The sequence below is a fragment of the Passer montanus genome, unplaced genomic scaffold (assembly GCF_014805655.1).
Source record: "Passer montanus isolate IOZ18808 unplaced genomic scaffold, ASM1480565v1 scaffold8, whole genome shotgun sequence".
NCBI lineage: Eukaryota > Metazoa > Chordata > Aves > Passeriformes > Passeridae > Passer > Passer montanus.
Genome location: NW_024373256.1, coordinates 13,504,764 through 13,526,055, shown reverse-complemented (window position 1 = coordinate 13,526,055; position 21,292 = coordinate 13,504,764). Strand labels below are relative to the sequence as shown.

The window sequence follows — 21,292 nt, the reverse complement described above, 5'->3', positions numbered from 1 at the left end:
GTGTTGATGGTGGCCATGCAACAAAAAGGTATTCAGAAGACTGTCACTGTCAAAACAAATTGCTTGTCAAGTGTCTCTCTTTGTTGGCTTCTTCTCAGCCTTTCATCATTTGCACTTTTCAAAAACATCCTTCAGTTTCTGAGTGTTTTACCAGGAATACACCCCCTCCCAATGTTTATGGAGATGCCTGCCAGTCTTCTTTCTTTCCCCTGAAAAAATGTGGGGCAATTACTCCTCTGAAGCCATAAAATAATGCTATGTTAAATTGGTTTGAAATAGTTTTTTTGTAGTTTTTCTGAAGGTGGTATAGCCAGCAAGCAAATATTCTAATGGGGAGGCACATATAGTAACATATGTTACAGCAGATCTTGCATTTTTAGTAGCAGAGCTGACTAAATGAAGGAGTTTTAGCAAATTTAGCAAACACTTCTGTTATAAAGCCCCAAGTTACTGACAAACAAGGGTTTGAATGTCCCTTTCTAACAAACAGTAGCTCTCCTGTGATAACATTTGTTTCCTCTGTCCCTCTTTCACTGGACTCCAGTGTTCTTCCTTGTATTTGTTCTGAAAGGCTTCCTTTCTGTAAGCCTGTGCTTTTCCATTCATGCACCCATTCCTTGAAACACCCTTCCTGTAATGTCACCCCATTGTTTAGTTTGTCATTTAGGCTCTCTAGGTTCTCTTTTCATCGTCACTGGCAGAAATCTGCTGTGTTTTGTGTTAGGTAATTGTTGGAGGTTTTCAGTTTGCCTCCCCTTTCTCATGTGGGTTAGTAGAAAGCTTTTATCAGATTCATTTTTCAGTACATTTTATGAAGTTGTTTCAGGAAACAAGTCCTTTTTTAATCTTAATTGGGGGGAACAGTGGCAGTTGGATGTTAAAATGGAAACAGGTGTATCTGATGTAAAAGTGAGTACAGGTGCTCACTCAGTCCTGCTCTGTACCCCTCTTGTAAAGAAGGGTTTAGGATTCTTTGCCTTGAAAGCTTTTTCAATCTCCTATTCCTATGTTGTGCTTATTGCCTGGGGCATTTGCCTTGAAAGCTTTTTCAATCTCCTATTCCTATGTTGTGCCTATTGCCTGGGGCACAGAGAGGGGCAGAGAAGGATTTCAGTGTGCTGTGAGTCTGGCCAGCCTTGTGCCTGCCGTGAGGATCCCTGCAGGGGCAGTGGTGGCTGTGTGTGCCAGGCCCTTCACAGAATCCTGCAACAACAAACACTTGGCATCCTCTTTTCCTAAGTCTTGTGGGTATGGAAGCACTAGAACCAGCTGGGAAGAGCTGGGGGTTGTTTGGGGCTGCATGGGAGGTTCTTTGGTGGAAATGATAGCAATAGTCTAGGAAACTGAGGTTTAGAATGTGTCTAAATCAGGCTGCAACCTCTTCTGTTTCTCTTAACAGAAGGTTAAGAGAAGGTTTCTCTTAAGGTAAGCATGAATTAAAAAGTGCCATGGAAATCAGCTCCATAAATGCTGTGTACTGTGGGAAAAGACATGGCAGCAGCCACTGCTAGTGCAAGGACTAAATTACCTTAGCCTGTTTTCTCCACGTTGTCAAACAGCCTGCAATATGTCCCTGGAATTCCCCTTCCATTAACTTTAGATTCTTCTCAACAGTTATATTTCCTTTACAGCAGTTTAACCCTTAATAGTTCATCCTTGTTTTTAATATTATCTCTTTTTTTTTCTCTTTTGTATTTTGTGTACTTGCCTCGTTTATTTTCTTTTGTTGTGTTTTGTTTTGTGTTTATGGCCATGTTCCCATTTCAGAGACCAATGTCCTCTAACTGATGAGCAATTGGTTTCAGGGTAAGACCAAACATTCTAAACAATCACCTTTGTCTAGAATGGCTTTCTTTTCTCACCATCCTTTTAATTGTGCTTTTGTTTCTGGTTTCTGTTTTACACTGAATGATGAGAAAATCAAATGCTAAATCACAGTGTCTGTAGGAAATGTATTGCTAAAGGTTTGTGCCAGGATAATTACCAAGGTCCTACTAACATTTCTGTGCTTCCTGTAGGGAATCCCGGATGGGTGTGGCACTGTCCCTTCTGTGGATTGGGAAAAGCTGGGAGGCTCTGGGAATGCAGCAAGTATAGCCTTGGCATTGTAGTTATTCCAACAGGGAGCACTAAATCAAATTGTTTTCTGAGGAGAAATGGCTTGAAAGTACAGATCAGTGAGTAATTATTTAATCCCAGGGTAATGATGGAGAGCTCTTTAGAAGACCCAGGTTTGAACAGCTGTGTTGTTTGCTTGTTCTTGGTGCCCCACTCAGCTGAATGGGATGGTTACAAACATAGAGGGAAAAGTGCTTAACTCAGGGCCCCAGAAGGAAAAAAAATGCATCTGTAGTCCCTGCTTAACATAAACCTCACCTACATACTCAGATCCTGTTCTGAAATACTTCAAAGAAAAATTCTTAATAAAAGCCTTGCTCTGAATTCCTGTGGCATATAAAAAGTTACAATCTATTCTTGGGGGAAAAATGAATTCATGTTTGAATCTTCCCCCCTTCTTTTCAATGTGCTGCTGCTGTGTTGTGCTCTGGAGAGGAGTGGTAGAATATTTTGGACAAATCAAAGCTTTTGTTTATTGTACATTCTTTCTGCCTGCTGAATTCCTTAGTACAGAAGAGGTTTCATTCCCCCTGGAATTCACAATGTTCAGACTAATCTCATAAAAGGAGAAGGGTTACTGCCCAACTGCAAAACCTAATCTGCTTTTAACAAACTCTTGGGCTCTGAGAAGTCAGTGTTTTTAGGTCATCTTAACATACCCCAAAGATGGGAAAATGTGTGTTGAAATAAAGTAAAAGTGTTATTTTCTAAGATGAGGTGACTAATTGAAGTAATGGGAATAACACATCTGCTGTTTCTCAATTTCCCTATTGTCCTGAGGCCTAAGAAATGTCAAAATTATGTAGAGCACTGGGGGTTAAAAAAACCCAGCCAGCAAAACTATAAATCCAGGCTGTCAGAGGAGGAGAATGGGGCTGGAGTCCAGGTGACTCTTGGGAGAGCCTGTGGTGATAGGAGGTGCACCTGTGTCAGGATTCTGTCCCTGAGCTTGTCCTCTGGCTGCAACTCAGTACTCTCTCAGACACAGAACACCCTGGTACTGAGAAGATCCTGAGCATTTTCCAAAATCAGCCTTTTAATCTCTTCCTCCCCAAAGAGCCACATGCGAGGTAGGGCAGATGGGGCTGTTGGTATCAAGAGCTCCCCTGGGAAACTGCTGAATTCCTACCTTTAGCACCACATTTATCTGTTAAAGGATCTGCTGGTGTATTCCTTGTAGAAGTTATCAGAATGATCAGTTTATCAGCTCCCAGTATCCTTTGCCAAGGCTGGAGGAGGGAAGGGTAACTAATTTCCTACCAGGAAGCCGACATTTTCTAGTTTGCCCTCCTTCTCTCTTCACCCCCCAAAACATATGCTCCTTTTGGATCCACTGCTGTTCCCATCTTCCTGGCTCCATGATGAGCCTATTAATGAGCTGCTGAACAGGGCAAAAAGAGGAGGAGAAGCTCACTGCTGTCATAGTGACTTTTTTTTTTCTATTTTGAATGTGACCTCCAGGGACTGTCAGTCCAGGTCCTGTTCCAGCACTTTGCCCTTTCCTCCCAGACTTCCCAAGTTGTGCAGCCCAGTGGCTGAGGAGCATGGGCTCAGTGGCCCCAGGAATCTCTGGCTAGTCTCTGCTTGCCCTGAGCTTGGAGTTGGGAGCAGAGCAGCCAGGAATTTAGAAGTTTGTACACAGCTGCTCCTTCCACAAACCAAACTAAGCAGCATGCGTGGTCAGAGTGACCTGTTTGTACAAGCACCAGGGGCTTTGGCAGTTTGGACCTGTGTGGTCCTTCATCTCCAGTATTTGTAAATAAAAGGAATTCCCCCTGTGTTCTTGAGTGCATTTGTCTTAATTTCTGTAGTACTCCATGACTCAGAGGGAAGCAGGACTAAGGTACATTAATTGCTTCTCTGGGCATGGAGGGCTCACTTGTGGCCAAGAGATAAGGTGAGCCCGGCACACACCCATGCCTGCCCTCCTCTCTGAGTGATACTGGGTTATCTGGGATACCTGCCTGCTCTAGGGGGATGGTCTGGCAGGGACACATATCCCTGGGTGTAAATACACAAAATGAAATAAACATTTTCATTCTTAAAAACCAACTCTCATCAGAAAGTGGTCTGAAATTCATTTGGTCAAGTTGGAGCTTCTGTAAAACAGATGAGGAGAGAACTTGTTAATAACAAGCCTTGCACTGCTCCTGTTTTAGAGCAACAAGTTTACTCTAGCAGCTGAGGTCCTCTTCCCTGTGGGTTTGGGCTTCACTGTCCTAGGGGACACCTTTAGGAAAACAAGTGTTGGTAGAGACCAGACCAGTGCTCTGAGGCCATTGCAGAGGGCAGCTGTGCAATTGCTCCCTTGATTTTTAGCTGGTTTTGCAGCAGTGGCTGTGTTTCATGGGGCAGACCCCTGGTGGATATTTGCCCTCCTGTCTCAGAGCTGCTGCCTTGCCCTCACCAATCCAGAGCAATTCAGTAACCCCATGGCTGGCATTGGGAAGGGTCTGGCCTGCCATGAATGTGATTTATCAAATGAGAAAGCCCAGGTGAGGCCAGGCAGCTCTTGGAAGGTGCCAGTGGTCTGCTGGGCACAGGTTGAGATCTGTTAAATGAGGAACTTGGAATGTCACTGATGAGCTTTGGGAAAGGAAGGACAAGCATTGGCTGTGTTTCTTTTAATTGGATCAGCTCTTTCTTGCCTTCCCCTCTGCCATAGTGGGTGGCTTAAAGATCTCTGTTGTGCTTGAGTGACAGGCTGTGTCAATATGTAGTTGCTTAGTAAGTTCATTAACCTGCAGCTAAATCCAGGCAATGGCTAACTCCAGCTCTTTTTATATTTAAGCAAACCGCATCTAATCTTTTCAATGTATTTTGCTGAGCATGTAATTAAATGAGCATGACCCTGCAGTCTTTGTTGTGAACGCTTCCTGTTTTATAATTATGATGATCTGAGGGATGTAATTTAGGGGTCCTTAATTTTACATAATTGGTGGTACTCCAGGTACAGCAATCTAGTCACAATTTACAATGCCTTAAAAACTTTGGAGTTAAATGTACCTGAATTTGGAGGAATATTTTGGGGGTGTGCTTTTTGAAAACTGTAATAACTTCTGTTTCTGCTCTTTAAGGTTTTCAGATGTCATCCTGGCTACAATTTTGGCTACCAAGTCAGATATGTGTGGCAAAAAGTTTGAATTGAAGATCGATAATGTTCGCTTTGTTGGCCATCCCACCTTGCTCCAGCATGCCCTTGGGCAGGTAGGTATGAGATCCCCTCTGGGGACCTGCCTTCTTCACAAACTGCCTGGCTTTACTGAGGAAACCTGCAATTCAGAGTGGGTATGTTGGCTTTTGATCCTGGTTTTACTTCCTGATGCTCCAAGCTGTCTTTTACTTACTTCTGGGTCAGTGGAGTGAGTGGCGAACTGAGGGAGCTCTCAGTGATCACAGAAACTCTTCTGGTTACTGTAGGGAAGCAGTGTGAGTAAAAAGAAGTAAAACTGGGCACTCCAACTCAAAAAGCTGTTTCTCACTATTTTAGTTACTGCAAGTTAGCTTTTAGCACCTCTAATTAGTGTGGCAGTTAAAAAAACACCACCAAAAACCTTCACAAATGCTAAAAGCTGCGTCAGCCTTGTTTGGCTTTTAACTTTTCCTGAGGCTGAAGATGATCCACAAGACTTAGATGGAATATGTAGAATGTTGAAAGAAATCTAGAATTTTCTTGTGGACCAAGTCAGGCTGCTGTTTGCATTGAGACCTTTCTCCGTGGCCTCTGTTTTAGGTGCTTAGAATGAGAGCAGTTTGCTGTCTGGGCTATGTAAAAGGCCCTGCTTAAATCCAGGAAAGAATTCACTTGCTTCTGTGTTTCTAATATTCCCTGTCCTGTTCCTTCTTCCTGCTCAACTGTTGGAATGAACTAAAGGTTTTGGTAACTTCTGAATCCAACACTGATCCCTGTCACTGAACTGCTTTGGTCTCATTTTTCATCAAATTTGCTAAGTCATTCCTTTTTTCAGGGGAAAAAGAAGTCTGCTTGCCAATTCTGTCCTGCTTGTTAGCTATAATTAGAGGTGGAAACAGCTTGTTGGTAACTGCTGCATGATATTTAGAGGACCAGACTGCTTTAATCCCAGCAAGGAGCTGGTCTAAAACATGAAAAGATGCTACTTTGGGAACTCAGTTGTGAGTCTGCAGGAAATGTCCTGGAGTATCACCAAGACTCAGTCTTGAAAGGTTAAACTCTCATGGAAGACAGGATTCAAGTGTGCCCAAGCTGTGCAAATCCATCAGCAGCCCCAGGCAAGGCAAGTGGGGAACCAGGCCCAGGGTCTGTACTGGGACCCCAGCCAGGAGCAGAAGGGGACAGGACAAGGGTGGGATGTACCTAACCAGGGGTCTGTCCAGGAGACAGGCACAGATCCAAGGTCCATCCTGCACTCAGGCACAGCTCCAGGCCCTGAGCTGAGCTTAAATGGGGCTCCCAGTCATGGACTCTTGGAGGGAGTTGTGTGTGGGAACAGGTCCTGGCCAGGGCCATTAAGGCCTTTTGGTGCCCTCAAGGCTCTGACAGCAGTGGCCTGTTCTCCCTCAGATCATTTTTCTTTCTTTTATTTATCTCATCTGAAAGGTTCAACTTCCTAAATGTGCTGTAAACAAGGTTGAAAATTTGTATTTACATTTTTTGCACCACTTATTATTGTACATTGTTTCCAATCAGTTTAATCCTAATTGCATGTAATGTTACTTCATTTCAGTTTGTCTAAATGAAATTGTATCTGGGCAAATAAATAAAGTTATAAAGAGCTGTAAACACTTTTTTGTTACTTCTGAAGGAACTTCTTTTTGGGTGTGTCTTATCACCCTAGGAGGCACCCCAGAACTTTCTAGAGTCCAGAATCTTCTAGATGTGGCAGCCATCTCTGCTGGTTTGTGTCAGTCTAAATCTGGGACCCCCTGCAGTTAGGAGGAAGCCAGATGGAGCTGCTTTTCCATGGAGCTCAGGCAGTGTCTGGAGTAACCCAGCAGCCTCTGCTTTGAGTTTCCTCAGAGTTCATACTGCAGAAAATTAATCCACAGGACAGCTCAGCAAATTCTTACTCCAGTGAGATTCAGGAGCTGCAAGAGCACGAACATTTAATCCTTGTGCCAGATTGCTTTTTATGTAGCAATGTTCTGAATTCTTCAAATTCTTTCAGCATTTTCTTTCCCAGCTCAGTGTTCTTTTTTCCTGGACATGAGTTGATATGAAATCTAGCCTGCATCCCAACTGATGTTAGTGGTGGTAGTTTCTCTGATTTTAAGGAAGGAACAGGATCAGTCCTTACACTTTGAAATTCACAGGATGTCCTGGAACCTGTAACTCCAGAACAGATAAACACAGTAAACTGCCTTTACCACTCTCCCATCACTGCCTTTCTGACAGAATACAATTTTCCCTTTAGGACAAAAAAAACCCCAAAATATGTATCACCTCTTAGTTTTCTAAATGTTGAGACTCCTGAGTGAAAGCAGACAGATTTTGGAATTCAGTCCTGAGCAGTTCACTGCTGGTGCTTGGAACCTGTGGGGAAGGGCAGATGCTGCTCTGTGTTTGCCCTGGCTCAGGTGCTGCACATATTTGGGTAGAGAGCAGCTCTTGTTTGGCCAGGCAGGTTGGGACTGGGTGGGTGTTGAGCAGGGAGCTGCAGGGGAGCTGGGAATGTCCTCTGCATTTTGTGCTCCATCTTGTGGCGACACGTGCTCCCTTTGGAGTTGGTCTGGCTGTGCAAATTCCATTTGCTTGTCTCAGCCCCAGCTGTTTCTTCTCACTGCAAAGTTTGAATCTGCCTTAGGAATGGAGCTCTCTGCTACAGAGAGAATAGAGGGGCTGGATAATGTGTTTGAAATCCTGCAGGAAGGGAAAAATCAAACCTTTTATTTTAGTACTGCTGTTCAACAGCATATTTTGTCTGATAAAAGCAGTAGCTTATAACAGGATGACATTTGAATGGGGAATTTAGGAAAGGAAGGAATAGGTGTGGCCTGAGATCTGTAGAATTCTCCTGACAGTACATCTGACAGTTGTGCTAAAGAATTTAAACCTAAGGTCCCTAATGATGCTAAATATAATGACAGAGACACTAAGTAAGAGTGCTGTCTTAACTGACACTCATTTCCATGCTTGTGACTTAAAGGCTTTGGTTTAAGTCTTCACAGCTGCTCAGCAGAGGCAATGTTGTAGAGTAACTGTGACACTCCAATTAAAAACAAAAGCATAGTTCTATATTTTGCCAGTCATATTTGATGTTATGTATTTATTTGTCTGCTCTCTTTTCTCAGCTTGTTATTTTTAAAATTTTTTTAATTGCTTTCCTTCATGTATCCAGCTGACACTAGCTGATAGGATTTTCTAAAAAATATTTTTCAGGTATCCAAAACTGACCCCTCACCAAAGAGAGAGATGCCCACCATGATTCTGTTCAACGTGGTGTTTGCACTAAGGGTAAGGACTGTCTCCATTCCATCTGACAGTGGGATGTGCCTTGGATGCATGAGACAATGCAGTAGCTCACACTCCAGGCTTGTTTTATGATTAATGGCCAGTGTTAGGAAGCTGCATCCTCTCAGCAGTGAGGTCACTGTAAAAGGAGAGTGCCAGGGAGCAGCAGCTGAGCAGCTAAATGAGAAGAAGGTGCAAGTGAAGAATAAAGAGGTTTCAATGCTCAGCAAAAACCTGGAACAAATACTTAGTTTCTGCCTGGATTTTTTTTCAGGCTTCCTCTATTAACTAGATGCTGGTATTAAGGGATCCTGGCTTGGCTAATTAGGTGTATAAAGCCCTAGAAATTTCATTACATTCAAGCATTACTTGATTTCTGAGCTCTGGCTTTCTTTTCCCAGTCCACAGGTTGTTTAAAAATAAAAGAGGGAGCTGGAACAATCGTCTTTGTGGAAATGTTGATTTGTGCTCGACTGGATGTAATGCCATGATTTAAAAACCTCCAGCTCCCTGCTTGTGAAGGGAATTTTTTTTTCTTTTAGCACTAGTACTTTTCTTACCACTGGCTTTGCAGTGGTGACATGGACATGGCCCCAGCCTGCATGGCTTGTCCTCAGATGAGGAGCAAGGTTTCACATAGGACAAGTACCTGAATCAAGCCAGAAATTGTTTGCAGAGCTCTGCTGGGAATCCTATGCTCCTGTGCTTTAGGACACTCCTGGGTCAGGGAGTACTGAATTTGCAATGGAGGAGTTGATTTTACATTTCACATGTTAAGAAGTTTTGTTTTGGTGATTTGTTAAAGCCCTGTGCTTTGCTTGCAGGGAATTGTGTGTAGATGCACCTTCAAACACACACATGGATGCATGCTGAGCCATGTGGCAGCAGGAGTGTTGAAACCAATGCTCTTTCATTCACAGTGAAGACTAGCCCACATTTTTCTGGAATCTAATTTCTAGTCCTTCTAGGAAAACTTGCTTTCTTTGCCCTTCAGCCATGTGATGATACTGATGTAATTGTGTGTGATGCAGCACAAAATCCATTTGCCAAATGAGACACTCTTAGTTCACAGGGAGCAGTCAGGTTTCTGCAAAATGCTGGGCAAGAAGCAAGTGGAAATTTTTTCTTGGGATGGAGCAGTGCAGTGCAGGAGCTGGGTGGAGGCCCTCAGAGATAAAGATGAGTGTCCATCTGCAGTGGGCAGACAGGGCAGGCAAAGGCCCAAGTGTGATAATCAGCACTGATCCTGCTGTGTTTGAGCTTCAACGTGGTGTGACTCAGCAAGAACAGCAGAGTCAAAAAATGATGAGTCACGGTTTGCTGCTTTCTGTGCCAAGTGGTCACTTGCCAGAACTTTAAATTCCTTTAAAAGTCTTAACAAACATGAAGCAGCTGCTGACTCATGCTGGAGCTAGTGAATTCCCCCTCACCCCCCTTGGCAGCTGTACTGATGTGATAGATTTTTCCAGCACTTTCTTTCTGGGACTTTCATAAATGCAGTGTTAGTAATAAGCTATATTTGTGATTTTTTTGGAAGCATAGATCCAAGTTAATTCAGATTTGGGATGAAAATATTGGTCATGAGCTGGTAATTGTTACCTAGTTACTGCCTTGTCAGGACATGGGACAAACACCAGTGTGGCAACATGGAATTAGGGGGACATGTTAAAGGCACTGCAGCCCTTGTTCTGCCAGTGAGTTTAACCTGAACATTGGGATATTCTGCCTTTTCAAAAAGCTGGACACTTTCTTGTCTCACTGTGTGAAGTTGAGGTCTTTGCTCTCTGCTGGTAGAAGGCCTGTTAACAACTGGAAAAACAAAGCAGATAGGGCTATCCCTCCCCAGGTGTGCTGTTCCTTTCATGCACTTAGACGAGCTTAGAAATCCAAGTTACACTTAGACACCTCTGAGCTTCTGCTTGGCTATGGGTAGAGAAAATTCTGTTCTTTGCCCAGTCAAGAGGCTGATTTTTGGTCTGAATGGAACCCATTTGCCCGTTCCCCATCGTGCCTGTGGCTGCCCGTGGCTCAGGGGCTGCCGTGTTCCCCGCAGGCCAACGCGGACCCGTCGGTGATCAGCTGCCTGCACAACCTGTCGCGCAGGATCGCCATCGTCCTGCAGCACGAGGAGCGCCGCTGCCAGTACCTCACCCGCGAGGCCAAGCTCATCCTGGCCATCCAGGACGAGGTGTCTGCCATGTCAGAGAGTGAGTGCTTGCAGCAGCAGGGGCTCTGAGCTGGAGCTCTCTTCCAGAGAGGTGCTGGTTGTGCCTTCTTGCTTCTCGTGTGCCTGGGATCGGTGAACAAGTTTGGGTGCTCTGTAGCATTCTGACAGCTTTTCCCTGCATTTTGCCTCAGCCAAGTTCACTATCCCTGTGCAGAGATGTGAGTTTTAGAGGTGAAGTAGTTTCATTGCTTTCTTTGCTAGTTAAGTTCAGCACAATCCCTGGAGACTCTGCACTGAGCCATCGTGTTTGCCTCTCCCTGTCAGGCTGACATGGAAGAGCTCCTGTGTGGCCTAGAGCAAGTCTTGCATGCTTTAATGCTGTCTGCTGAGTCACCAGACTCCTTATGTGGAAGCTTCACTCTTATGTGCTGTTACCTGGCTAGAAAACAGTTACAGAGCATTTTTATAGACTGTACTTGGAAAATGCTCTGTAACTCTAATGCTCATAACAATATATACTGTTTAAGGTGAACTCTGACAGTGATGCATTATCTTGCTGCAAGCATTAAAAATTAAAGCTAGCATCTAGAAAAACAAAGCATTTAAAGTCATAATTTGTCAAATTTGGTTACATGTGCTTAACTGAGTTGAGGTTTAGCAGAAGTTGGCAATAATTCACTATTATCATCTTAACATGTAACTTGAGTTATTGTAAAATATTTGAAAGATAATTGTAGATTAAAATGATACAAATTCTGTCCCTAAGATACAGGTTGATACCCAGTGGGGGAAGAGGCAACTCTTTGATTTGAAGTCAGTTACTTACTTTCTTGTTTTGAATCTTCCTATAGCCACAGAAGGGCCCCAGTCACCTTTTCATCACATCCTACCCAAGTGCAAACTGGCCAGAGATCTCAAAGAGACATATGACAGGTAAGCTGGATTTTAGTCTTAGCTCATAGTATGCTGTTTCTCATTGAAATCCCTTGGCTTTGTTCCTAAGGATATTATCCACTTCCTCATGCTGTTAATCAATGGGATTTGGGTTTTAAACCAGGCAGAGCAATATGAAGCCTGGAAATCAGCTGAAATGTTTGCAGAACTGCTATGTTAATCATTAGTCTGTCTTTGGTGTCTTGTTCTTAAAAGCTGATGATGTCTGTCACAGCTTTAAGAATTATTATTTTCTTCCTTAGCACAGGGCCATCTATTGACAAGTGAAATGTAGAACTGACAAGTGTCATAACAGAGGTATCACAGCACTGAGGAAGTGCTCTAAACCTGCAGCTAAGGGGAAAGTGCAGCAGGAGCACTGATGGCAAGTCAGGTACTGCCCTGGCCCCATTTGTGCATGTCTGGACAGCAAATTTGGATGACATGCTGAGACTTCCAGCAGAATGGAAAGTGTAACATGCTGTTTCTTGACTGGGTTAGAAGTTCTGGCAAAGTTTTCAAAGCAGTGTGGGGCTGTTGTTGAACTTTAGCAGGAGCCTGTGTCTGTCAGTGCTGCCTCCAGGGACCCAGAGCTCCTGCAGCCAGGATTGTGCTTGGGAAAGGGGGACACAGAACCTCTCTGTGGGGGGGAACATGCTGTGGCCCTTGCTTGAATCCTTGTCAGGGATTCAGGGAATCAGGCTGGAGTTCCTCAGGGAACCCTTCATCCTCCCTGGGTTGTAGCTTGTCATGTACAAAGGAGATCAGAGCCCTGTGAGGAAGGCACTGGCAGCCTAAATAATGTAATGGTTACAAAGAGCATCAGAAAACTTTCTGCTGAGCTGCTTTTTATGCTCCAGAGCTGTGAATTTCATCTTGTTTGAAGAGATGTGGTATGTGGTTCCACAGACCTTGCACAAAACCCAAGTACTAAAGTTTAAGTACTAAACTTTAAAGTAAGGCAGTTTTTATGCAGCCTGTAATTCTAATATTTCAGTTATATTTTTCTGTTCCTCTAGGGCTATGTATTTATGACTGAGCAAACCCTAATCGTGTTTCCAAATATTTTAGGGACACAGTGACATCTTGTGGCATTTAGCTGTGACTGTAGCAACACAGAGCCCGAGCTCATGGACTGTGCTGATGTGAGCCCTCCCAGAGATAAGGAGGAGTAGACAGACCCTGGAGAAATACACTTTGGTGCTGCCCCCAGCTGTAAAACAAGGCAGTTTCTCCCTTATTGTGAGTGGGGAAGAAGTGATGCAAGTTGGATTTTGACACTTTTGTATGGCACTGTCAAAAGCAAATGTAAGACCTTATTGGTGTTGGTAAAAATCTGAAGTGCTTGTGTGCTTGATTGGAAAGTTGTACTTGAAAAGGAGCTGACAGTGCTGTCGGGTGATAAGGAGATGTTCTGCAGGGTTTTTCTATTAATACTTCATATGAGAGCATAGGAAATATGCTTGTTATACCTGCAGTCAGATCAGCTGGGAGGAGCTGCAGCACCTTGCCAGGCAGGCATAAATTTAAAATTACTTTTTAGTAAGGTAGAAAAAGGGTTCTAGAAATACAATTTTCTCCAGGATGAATTAATTATTCCTGTGTGGCAGCAGCTCTGGAGTGAAATCTGTGTGGTCTTCTGTGAAGTGAGGGTTAGTCATAAGTGACATGGGATTACCAAAAAAACCAGATAGACAAGAATGCATAAAATAAGTCTTGTCTGTAAGATAGGCACCAATCCTGCTCACAGTTGTAAAACTCCTGCTGTAATGACTATTTAATCCAGTTTGGACACCACATTTCAAGAGGGATTTAGGCCACCTAGAGAGTGTGGAGGAGTGTGAATGACCTCAGAGGGAAGATGGAAAGATTTGCTCTGTTGCTTTTAAAGGAGAAGGGAGTGCTGGGAAGGGCAAACCTTCGGATGCATGCAGTGACAATGTGCTGTTCTGAATTTACAGAGACTTCTGGCATAGCCTTTGGCTGTAGGAGAGCAGCCAGTGGAGTGGAGAGAGCACTTTGAATTGCAGATGGAGCCCAGCTCTCCGTTTTAGATTTGCTCCAACCAGCATTTCCAAGTGCCTGCTGATTTCTGCCTTTCCAGCCCAATTTCCAGGGCTGCTCCAGAGGTGCTGTCGAGCCCTTGGCTTCCTGTAGATGGTGCTGAGGTATTTCAGGCAAGACCCAACATGTCCCTGAGCAAGTTGGTTTGTGCAAAACCACAAGTAGAGGAATATTTCTGTCCTTCAAAGTGTTCCTTGGTTTTGAATGAGATGCTTGTGTTCATAAGGCAGGATCAGTACCCAGGACATCTTGACTAGCAGTGGAGTGGTATTAACACTGACAGCTCAGAGGCTTTCAGCTTCTACTCCCTGGGACATTTTGTCTCTAATGGAGAGAACTAGAATGTTTCTTTTTGATTAATTCAGAAAATTGAGTCTTCATCTCGTCCCCAAACTGAAGCATTGGTGTGGAACAGAAAGAAATGGTGTTTAGGCCCAGGAAAGTTTTCAGGACTTCCAGTGCTGAAAAAATTACTGGTGTTACAATACGTGTCTCTTTTGAGGAGCTTTCACATAGTTTTATCTGCAACTGTAGATAATATGTGAGCTTGATAGTTACTAACTGCCTGTCTGGTTCTAGCAAATTTCTATTAGTTTTGCATTGGAATAAAAGTGAAAGTATGGAGAGGTTTTTGGGGAGGTTTGGATTGTTTGTATTTTCTTTTTAGTACAGAAAGAGCCTTTATAAATTTTTAGCCTAGTGGGACTCAACTGTGTGGTAGATCTAGCCCATCTCAGCTCAGGGAATAATTCTATGAGACTTAATGTTATTTCTGTGGCTGTGCCGTAAAATATAGTTCAACTACAGTTATTTATCAAAGGACAGCCTTTTGTCCTTTATAAGGAAATGTGAAATCATTTCAAAGCTCTGAGTAGTCACAACCTCTAGGAAAAAGCAAACTCCAAAGCTACACACTCACCTCCACCACGCTCAAAAATGTGGGGCTAATTTCTGATATAAACAGGATAGATGTGATAGGAGGTGTGTATATGTAAGAATTCATAACTCTTTTCTTTGTTTTGCCGGATTTCTTTGTTTTGCTAGCAGTTATGGAAAAGGCTGCAGTTCTGGGAGGTGCTGGTAAATTTTCATGTTTTCATTTTGGGGCAGTAGCTCACAGTTCAGGACACAGCCGAATAGAGCAAAAGAGCATTGATAATCCCTAAAATATTCCCCAGCTTCCTGCAGCTCTGGAGGGGTTTCTGTACATTCAGCAGCTTTCAGCTGATCTCACTTCCCAGAATTAGCCCACAGTCCTGTGAGCCAGAGCAAATATTGAACAACCCCAGCATCCTCTGATAAGGAGGTCCATGGCTTTAACTATTTTTTGTGTTTCTTTCTGTTTCTTCTGAACTTTGCTCCTTCTTGTATCATGAGATGTCTCATGGGCCTTATGATGGAGAGACATTAAACAGCTTTTTCCTGTTTGCCTCTCCCTGTCTCAGTTTTAAGCTCTGTTATCTGATCATCCTGATCCTTGGCCATGTATCCCTCAGATCGCTCATCAGGTGTTACCAACTAGAGATTAAAAAAAAAAATGTTGAAACAAAGTTTTTATTGACTAAAATGTCTTGGAGGTTTAATATCCTATTGCCTGAATGTTTGTGTCTATGCTGGGGACATTATTTGACTCTGCTGGCTGGCCAAGGGCAGTTGCAAGTGTTGCTGCTGGAGGGTGTAGCTTGTTCCTTGTCAAATTACAGACACTTAATTCTTTTCCATCCAAGGAGGGGCAGGTGAGGGAGAAATTGTGTTCATAAAGCTATAATGAAGGCTGGAAATTGTACAGCCGAATGCAAATGCAGAAGAATAAAATTAAGATCCAGATCAGAACTGAAAATCTGGTTCTCTTGTTGTCTTTAATTCTAGGCTCTTATTGTACAGTGCACTGTAGACAAAATTATGCTGTGGAGAGTGTAATTATGTAATTAAAGCTTTTGCCTTAGTGCACTTGGACCAAACAATGAAAGGAACCAACTGGATCTTTGTGTGAATGTCAAACTCTGCAGGGAAAATGACCCTGCAAGTGTTTCATGCTTTCATGTATCTCTGCTGCTTTGGGTAACCTGTTTTTACAGCCCCAAGAGCTTTCGGGTGGTCTCTGAACTGTCTTGTCCCATTCCTTCATTGCCATGTTTCCCCTTGTGAGGATTTGGCCTGGGAGATGGTGTGGATACCCACAGCTTCAGCCCTTTCCCTGATGTATTTTGAGGGAATCCAGCTTTATCTGTCAGTTGTTTGTGGTGGGGTAAGCAGTGTTACTGGAGCTGCAGCATTTGAGGAACTAAAGCAGAGGTGTTTGTGCTTTGCATGTTCCTTCAGGGCTGGGAGCCTCTGAGCAGATCAGAGCTGGTGGGGCCAGAGGGACACTGGATTCACCCTCTCAGTGCCTTTTAAAAAGAGGAAAACACACGGTATCTGCTCCATTTGCAGCTTGAAAAAGCAGCATTTTCCAGAGTTCCATGCAAGATTTGAGAACAAAACCTTTTGGAAAGTGTTGTGTGCAGTGAGATGTTCCCCAATGAGTCTGGTCATGTGCGAGGTGGGAGGGGATGCTGTTTGCTCTCTCACCACTCTGTTGTGGTTTGGTGAGTAGTTGCACCAGCAGCCAAAGCTACCCAATGTTTTTGTTTAAAGCTGAAATTTCTGCTCTCTCCAAACCCTCTGCACAGCCAGGTGAGCTTGAATAAGAGCATGTTAGTTTGTGGCCTGCAGTTCAATGCTGGTTATAAATAAAGACTTTTCCAGACGTGTATTTGCTCCTGGCCTGTTGCTGGCATGGTTTTTAATCTGTTTTGTGTAGAGGGGAAAATTCATGGCAAGTATTGACACAAAAGTCAAATTGCGAGTCTCAACACACTTTGAATTTAAAATTCAGGCTGGTATTTTCAGAGTGCAAACTTTGAAATTTGATTTTAAGCCAAAAGCATTATTTGGAAAGAAAGTTTAAAATTGAAGGGCATTGACAAATTCAATTCTCATGTGTAGAGCTTGAGATTGATTAGTTTATGTGTTCCTAACTCATGAAAAGGTGTGGTGGGCCTTGCTGCTTCCTCCCAGCACAGCTGTTCCCAGGCCAGCATTCCCTGCCTGTGGAATGGGAATATTGTGAGGGTTTGCAGGGTGGTGCTGCCTTAGCTCCTTATGGTACATTCCCCATTTTAAGTAAATATAGTTCCCTCCTGAGGTGTATTCCATCTCTTATCTAGATTTGCAGACTTCTGTAAAAGCACCTGAATGATGATCCTGGCTCTAATCTCCAGCTTTTTTGATTTTATTTTTTCAGTAGAAGAGGCTTATTGTTGCTTTCAGGCTGAGCTCCAGGGTCTGACTTTATTGTCTTTATTATTCCTGGAACATCCATTGCTTCCACTCCAGTCCTGTTGTCTGGAGTCAGCTGAAGGGTTTAGCTCAGTCCCTGTGGTTTCCTAGAATGAAGAAACCATGTAACAGCACGTTTGTGATTTCATGTGACAAGCAGGAACAGGTTAGTAAGGAAGCAAACAACCTAAGCAGAACACAAGCAGGCTGTTATTGTGGAAATGTGCTGCTTGCCCAGCACAGACATCCTCTTTTCTTTTTGCTTGGAGGGGAAGGTGGAAATTGGAGGTGAAAACATTGTGCCCAGTTCATCTTTGCCCTTTGCAGCTTTGGCCTAGAGAATTTTCCTTTGCCTTGCAGTGGATCTTGAATAAACTTTTTTAACTTGAGACACTGCTGCAATGTTAAGGGCAGAGGGAGCAGAAGGTCAGTGGTGAAGTCCCTCAAAATGCTCTAGGGGATGGTGCTCTGTGTGTCCAGCTGTGGGGGCCCTTGCAGGCAGGAGTCAGCTGGTCCTCAGCCAGCCTGGGGACAGACAGGGTGCATTCAGTCTTTTCCTGTCCTGCTCTGATCTCTGTGCAGGGGTGACCCTGGACCACTGTTTTCATTTGTGATTCAGGGTAAATGCTGTGTGGATTGATTGCCTTCCTATTTTAGTCTCTGCACGACAGGGGTGGTTCGTTTACACATCAACAACTGGCTGGAAGTGAGTTTCTGCCTTCCTCACAAAATCCACTATGTTGCCACCAACTTCATACCCCCAGAAGCAATTGAGAGAAGTCTGAAATCCATCAGGTAAGAGCAAGCTCTGCCCCTCAGAGCGTGCCCAGTCCTTACTCCTGTTCCTGTGATGCTGCAGATGTCTGGGGTGGCTCTGGGGGATGGTGTCACTGGGCTGTGGAGCAGCCAGAGCTCCCTGGAGCTGCTGCTGTGGCTCTGTGGTGCTGCTGGATTCATGGTGCTTGGAAGCCACAGCCTTGGTGTTCACTTTAGGGGGTTGTACTGAGGGGATGCTGCAGGAGTGGCCTGCACTGCTCGCAGCCAGGAATTGTGTGTTCATTTTAATCTGTTGGTCCAGAAGTAATTCTGCTTTTGGAAGAAAGAGGGCCCTGGTCCTATGGTACCTTATTTCCTGTGTTTGTTTATCTGGAAAAGTAATTAACTTTTGCTTTCTTCCTTTCTTCTACTCCATTCTATTTCAGTAATGCAGATGGGCAGTTTTCAGACTTGTTCTCAATTGTGTGCCAATGCAGTGCAGTCTTTTTTCCTTGTCACTGGTATATCCAGTTACCATATAACCCTCTGTCTCCTTTTCACAGGGAGCCTATTATGCTGTAACACAAAAATAAACTGATTTTGAACCCAGTTAGAGCAAAAGGATGATATTAGAAATTCTTTTTTTACCATTACATTGACCCCAGGTATCGTGGTGTGGGAATAACAAAGCCTTCAGGAAAAACTGCAGTTTACTGTGCAAATGTATTCTATTTTTCTGCAGGCCTTACCATGCCTTATTACTTTTAAATGATGAGAAGTCATTGCTTAATGAGCTCCCGTTGGACTGCTCTCCTGCCCTGGTGAGAGTAATTAAAACTACCTCTGCTGTGAAGAATTTGCAGCAACTGGCTCAAGATGCTGACTTGGCATTGCTGCAGGTACGGGGAGCTGTCAGCAGCTGCTGAGAGCTCTTTAAATCACGAGGTGTTTCCTCCTGTGTGCCCATGGGCTCGTGGGGGGCAGGAGCACGGCAGCTCCCTCGGTGTGAGCAGAGAGCAGGGAGAAGGTACCAGCCCTGGAGCCTGGGAAAGGCTGCAGAAACAAAGGGACAGTGCTGGGCAGCCCTGCAGCCACAGTCTTGGATGAGAATCCCCATCCTGGGAGTCTCTGGTCCCCATCCCAGGGGTCTCTAGTCCCCACCCCAGGTGTCTCTGATCCCCATCCCAGGTGTCTCTGGTCCCCATCCTGGGGGTCTCCAGTCCCCATCCTGGGGGGCTCTAGTCCTCACCACTGCTCAGGACAAGTCCATTAAACCAGGTTGATGAAAAACTTGTGAGCACCTCCAGGGCTGCCTTGCACAGCCTCTCTGGTCCAGCATAGAGTGAAACCTTTCCCCTTATCTAATGGAATTTCCCATTGTTCTCCTTGTGTGTGTTGCCTCAGGACTGTCCCCGTGTCCCTCTGAGGAGAGTGGCTCTGTCTGCTCTGTGCCTCCTGTTTGGTAGTTAAACCAGAGCAGGTTGTACTCCTGGCTGACACCACAGTGGTTCTGCCACGTTGATGTCTCCATGCAAATGAAGCACCCAAAATGCAAGTGCAGGTTTACAGCTGCCAAGGCCAGGTACCCCTGGAGCTGCCAAGGTCTTTTTTACTGAAGACTTGGGAATGCCTGTACAAAGCTTCCCATCCATTTCCCTTAGTCCATTAGTGCACAGACTTGGCAGTCATGGGAAGGAGATTTATTTTAGGCTTGGGCAAAGACTTTGAGCCGGTGTCCCCAAGCCAGTAGCTCTTTCCAAATGCCCTTCCAGCAGTGACAGCCAGCTCTCAAATCTGAATTGCTGGAGGTGACGTGATGAGCCCTTGGAAAGGGAAGTTTGTGCCAGTGGAGGGATGAGACTCATAAGAGTTGTGAGGCCACTGAGACCCCTGTGGATGACTGTGATCATTTGGGATGATTACATGAGCTGATCCCAGAGAGGGAAGGGCTGCTCCATGCTCCTAAGGGTCCATCCAGACCCAGGGACACAACCTGTGCTCTGTGTGACAGGGGAAGCACAGCTCATCATCACATGTTCTCCTGGCCATAGGTCAGTGCCTTCTCCTGTTCCAAGGGAAAGGTCCTGCTTTGTAATAAAACTCCAGGTCTGCCTGCAGTGGTCTGTGGTGTTACTTGGCTATGGGATGAACTCTGGAAATTCCCTACTGCTTCTGTAGTTTTGTTCTCCACAAAAAAGCACAGTTAAATGCATCTAATGATACAGGCTGGATTTTATGTCTTGTAGACACTATTTATGTGGCTTTTCCAGAGCCATTAGCAACCACTGACTTGTTTAACACATTAAAATACTTTATGTAGTTCATTACTGAAATACCTCCGTGCAGTAAAAAGGCAGTATTGGTTTCCTTTATGTTTCTGTCATAGTAGAAGCTGATTCTTTTGTTTTATTTTTCATGTTTAACACAATGCATTTTGTGCATAAAGCAATATAGTTTTGAGGTGCATGAAAAGAAACTAAACTTCTATTGATACAGTTTGAAGGAACTCCTTTGAGGCAGGAAATACTAAGTCGCTTAGAAATGTGAAGCGAATCTCTGGAAATTCATAACCTTGTCAAATGCTTTTTGATCTGCCACATGTTATATTAAACCATGAATTTATTCTGAAGGCAGGGTGAAAGGATGGAACATTTTTCTTTCATTTCAATTCAAACGAGACCTTTTTGTTGTTGTATGCAACGCTTGCTGAGAGTTTGTATATTGATTTTGCTCCCCTAATTTTTCCCTGTTTTCTCAATACAGGTTTTCCAGCTTGCAGCACATCTTGTTTACTGGGGCAAAGCAATTATTATTTATCCTCTTTGTGAAAACAATGTCTACATGCTTTCTCCAAATGCCAGTGTCTGCCTGTAAGTAGAAGGAAAATGTGTTGGTGACAGCACAGTGCTGAGGAGTGCAGATGCACTTTCCTTCCCTGACTGGATACAGAGTGGGATCTTTCTTCATGAATTTGTTGAGACTGTGCAAAACACAAACCATTACGTGAGCCTGAACTTGCACAGCCAGTGTGGGCAGGGAGGAGCAGCAGAGCAGATCAATATTCCTCTGTGCTGGTGAGGGCCCTGGAAGCAATATTTACCCTGTGGAGCTGCTGTCAGTATTTTCAGTAGTCCTGCTCACTAAATATCCAATATGGGAACACTTACAAACTGAAATACTTTATGATTAAGTTAAAGGCATGGTTTGTAGGGCTCTCTGTGTAGCTGACATGAATCAAAAGTAGCAAAAGTTGCCATTGTGTTGTTTCACATGCTGCCATTCCATGCTGTGTGCCTTGTCACAGACAGAAGGCACCATGGCCATTTGGGGAGCAGGCAGAGCCACTGCAAGCAAGATGTGGAGGCAGGGGAGGGTATTTTTGCTTGGCTGAAGATTGGCAACCCTTCCTCTGTTGGATTTTGAGACGCTTTAGAGTCTGTTTGGAACTCAGTTATAGGAAAATAGTTTTAAATCAAAACTTTGATGATGGAAGTATAAAAATA

The 21,292-nt window shown here is 44.1% G+C and overlaps 1 protein-coding gene across 12 annotated transcripts in view; it reads left to right on the top strand.

The window, feature by feature from the left end:
• Positions 1 to 21,292, top strand: part of NPRL3 (NPR3 like, GATOR1 complex subunit) — a 52,658-nt gene that overhangs the window by 16,019 nt on the left and 15,347 nt on the right. For 3 of the 12 annotated variants that reach the window (XR_005630217.1, XM_039732399.1, XM_039732403.1), the window contains 7 exons: positions 5,196 to 5,406; positions 8,477 to 8,551; positions 10,602 to 10,755; positions 11,567 to 11,648; positions 17,691 to 17,828; positions 18,532 to 18,688; positions 20,553 to 20,659. Coding sequence is in view for 11 of the 12 variants with exons in the window: in XM_039732399.1 (XP_039588333.1) it covers positions 5,196 to 5,406; positions 8,477 to 8,551; positions 10,602 to 10,755; positions 11,567 to 11,648; positions 17,691 to 17,828; positions 18,532 to 18,688; positions 20,553 to 20,659 (924 nt within the window). In the remaining variant the exon portion in view is untranslated. The other 9 variants (XM_039732398.1, XM_039732404.1, XM_039732408.1 and 6 more) reach the window with 8 other exon arrangements.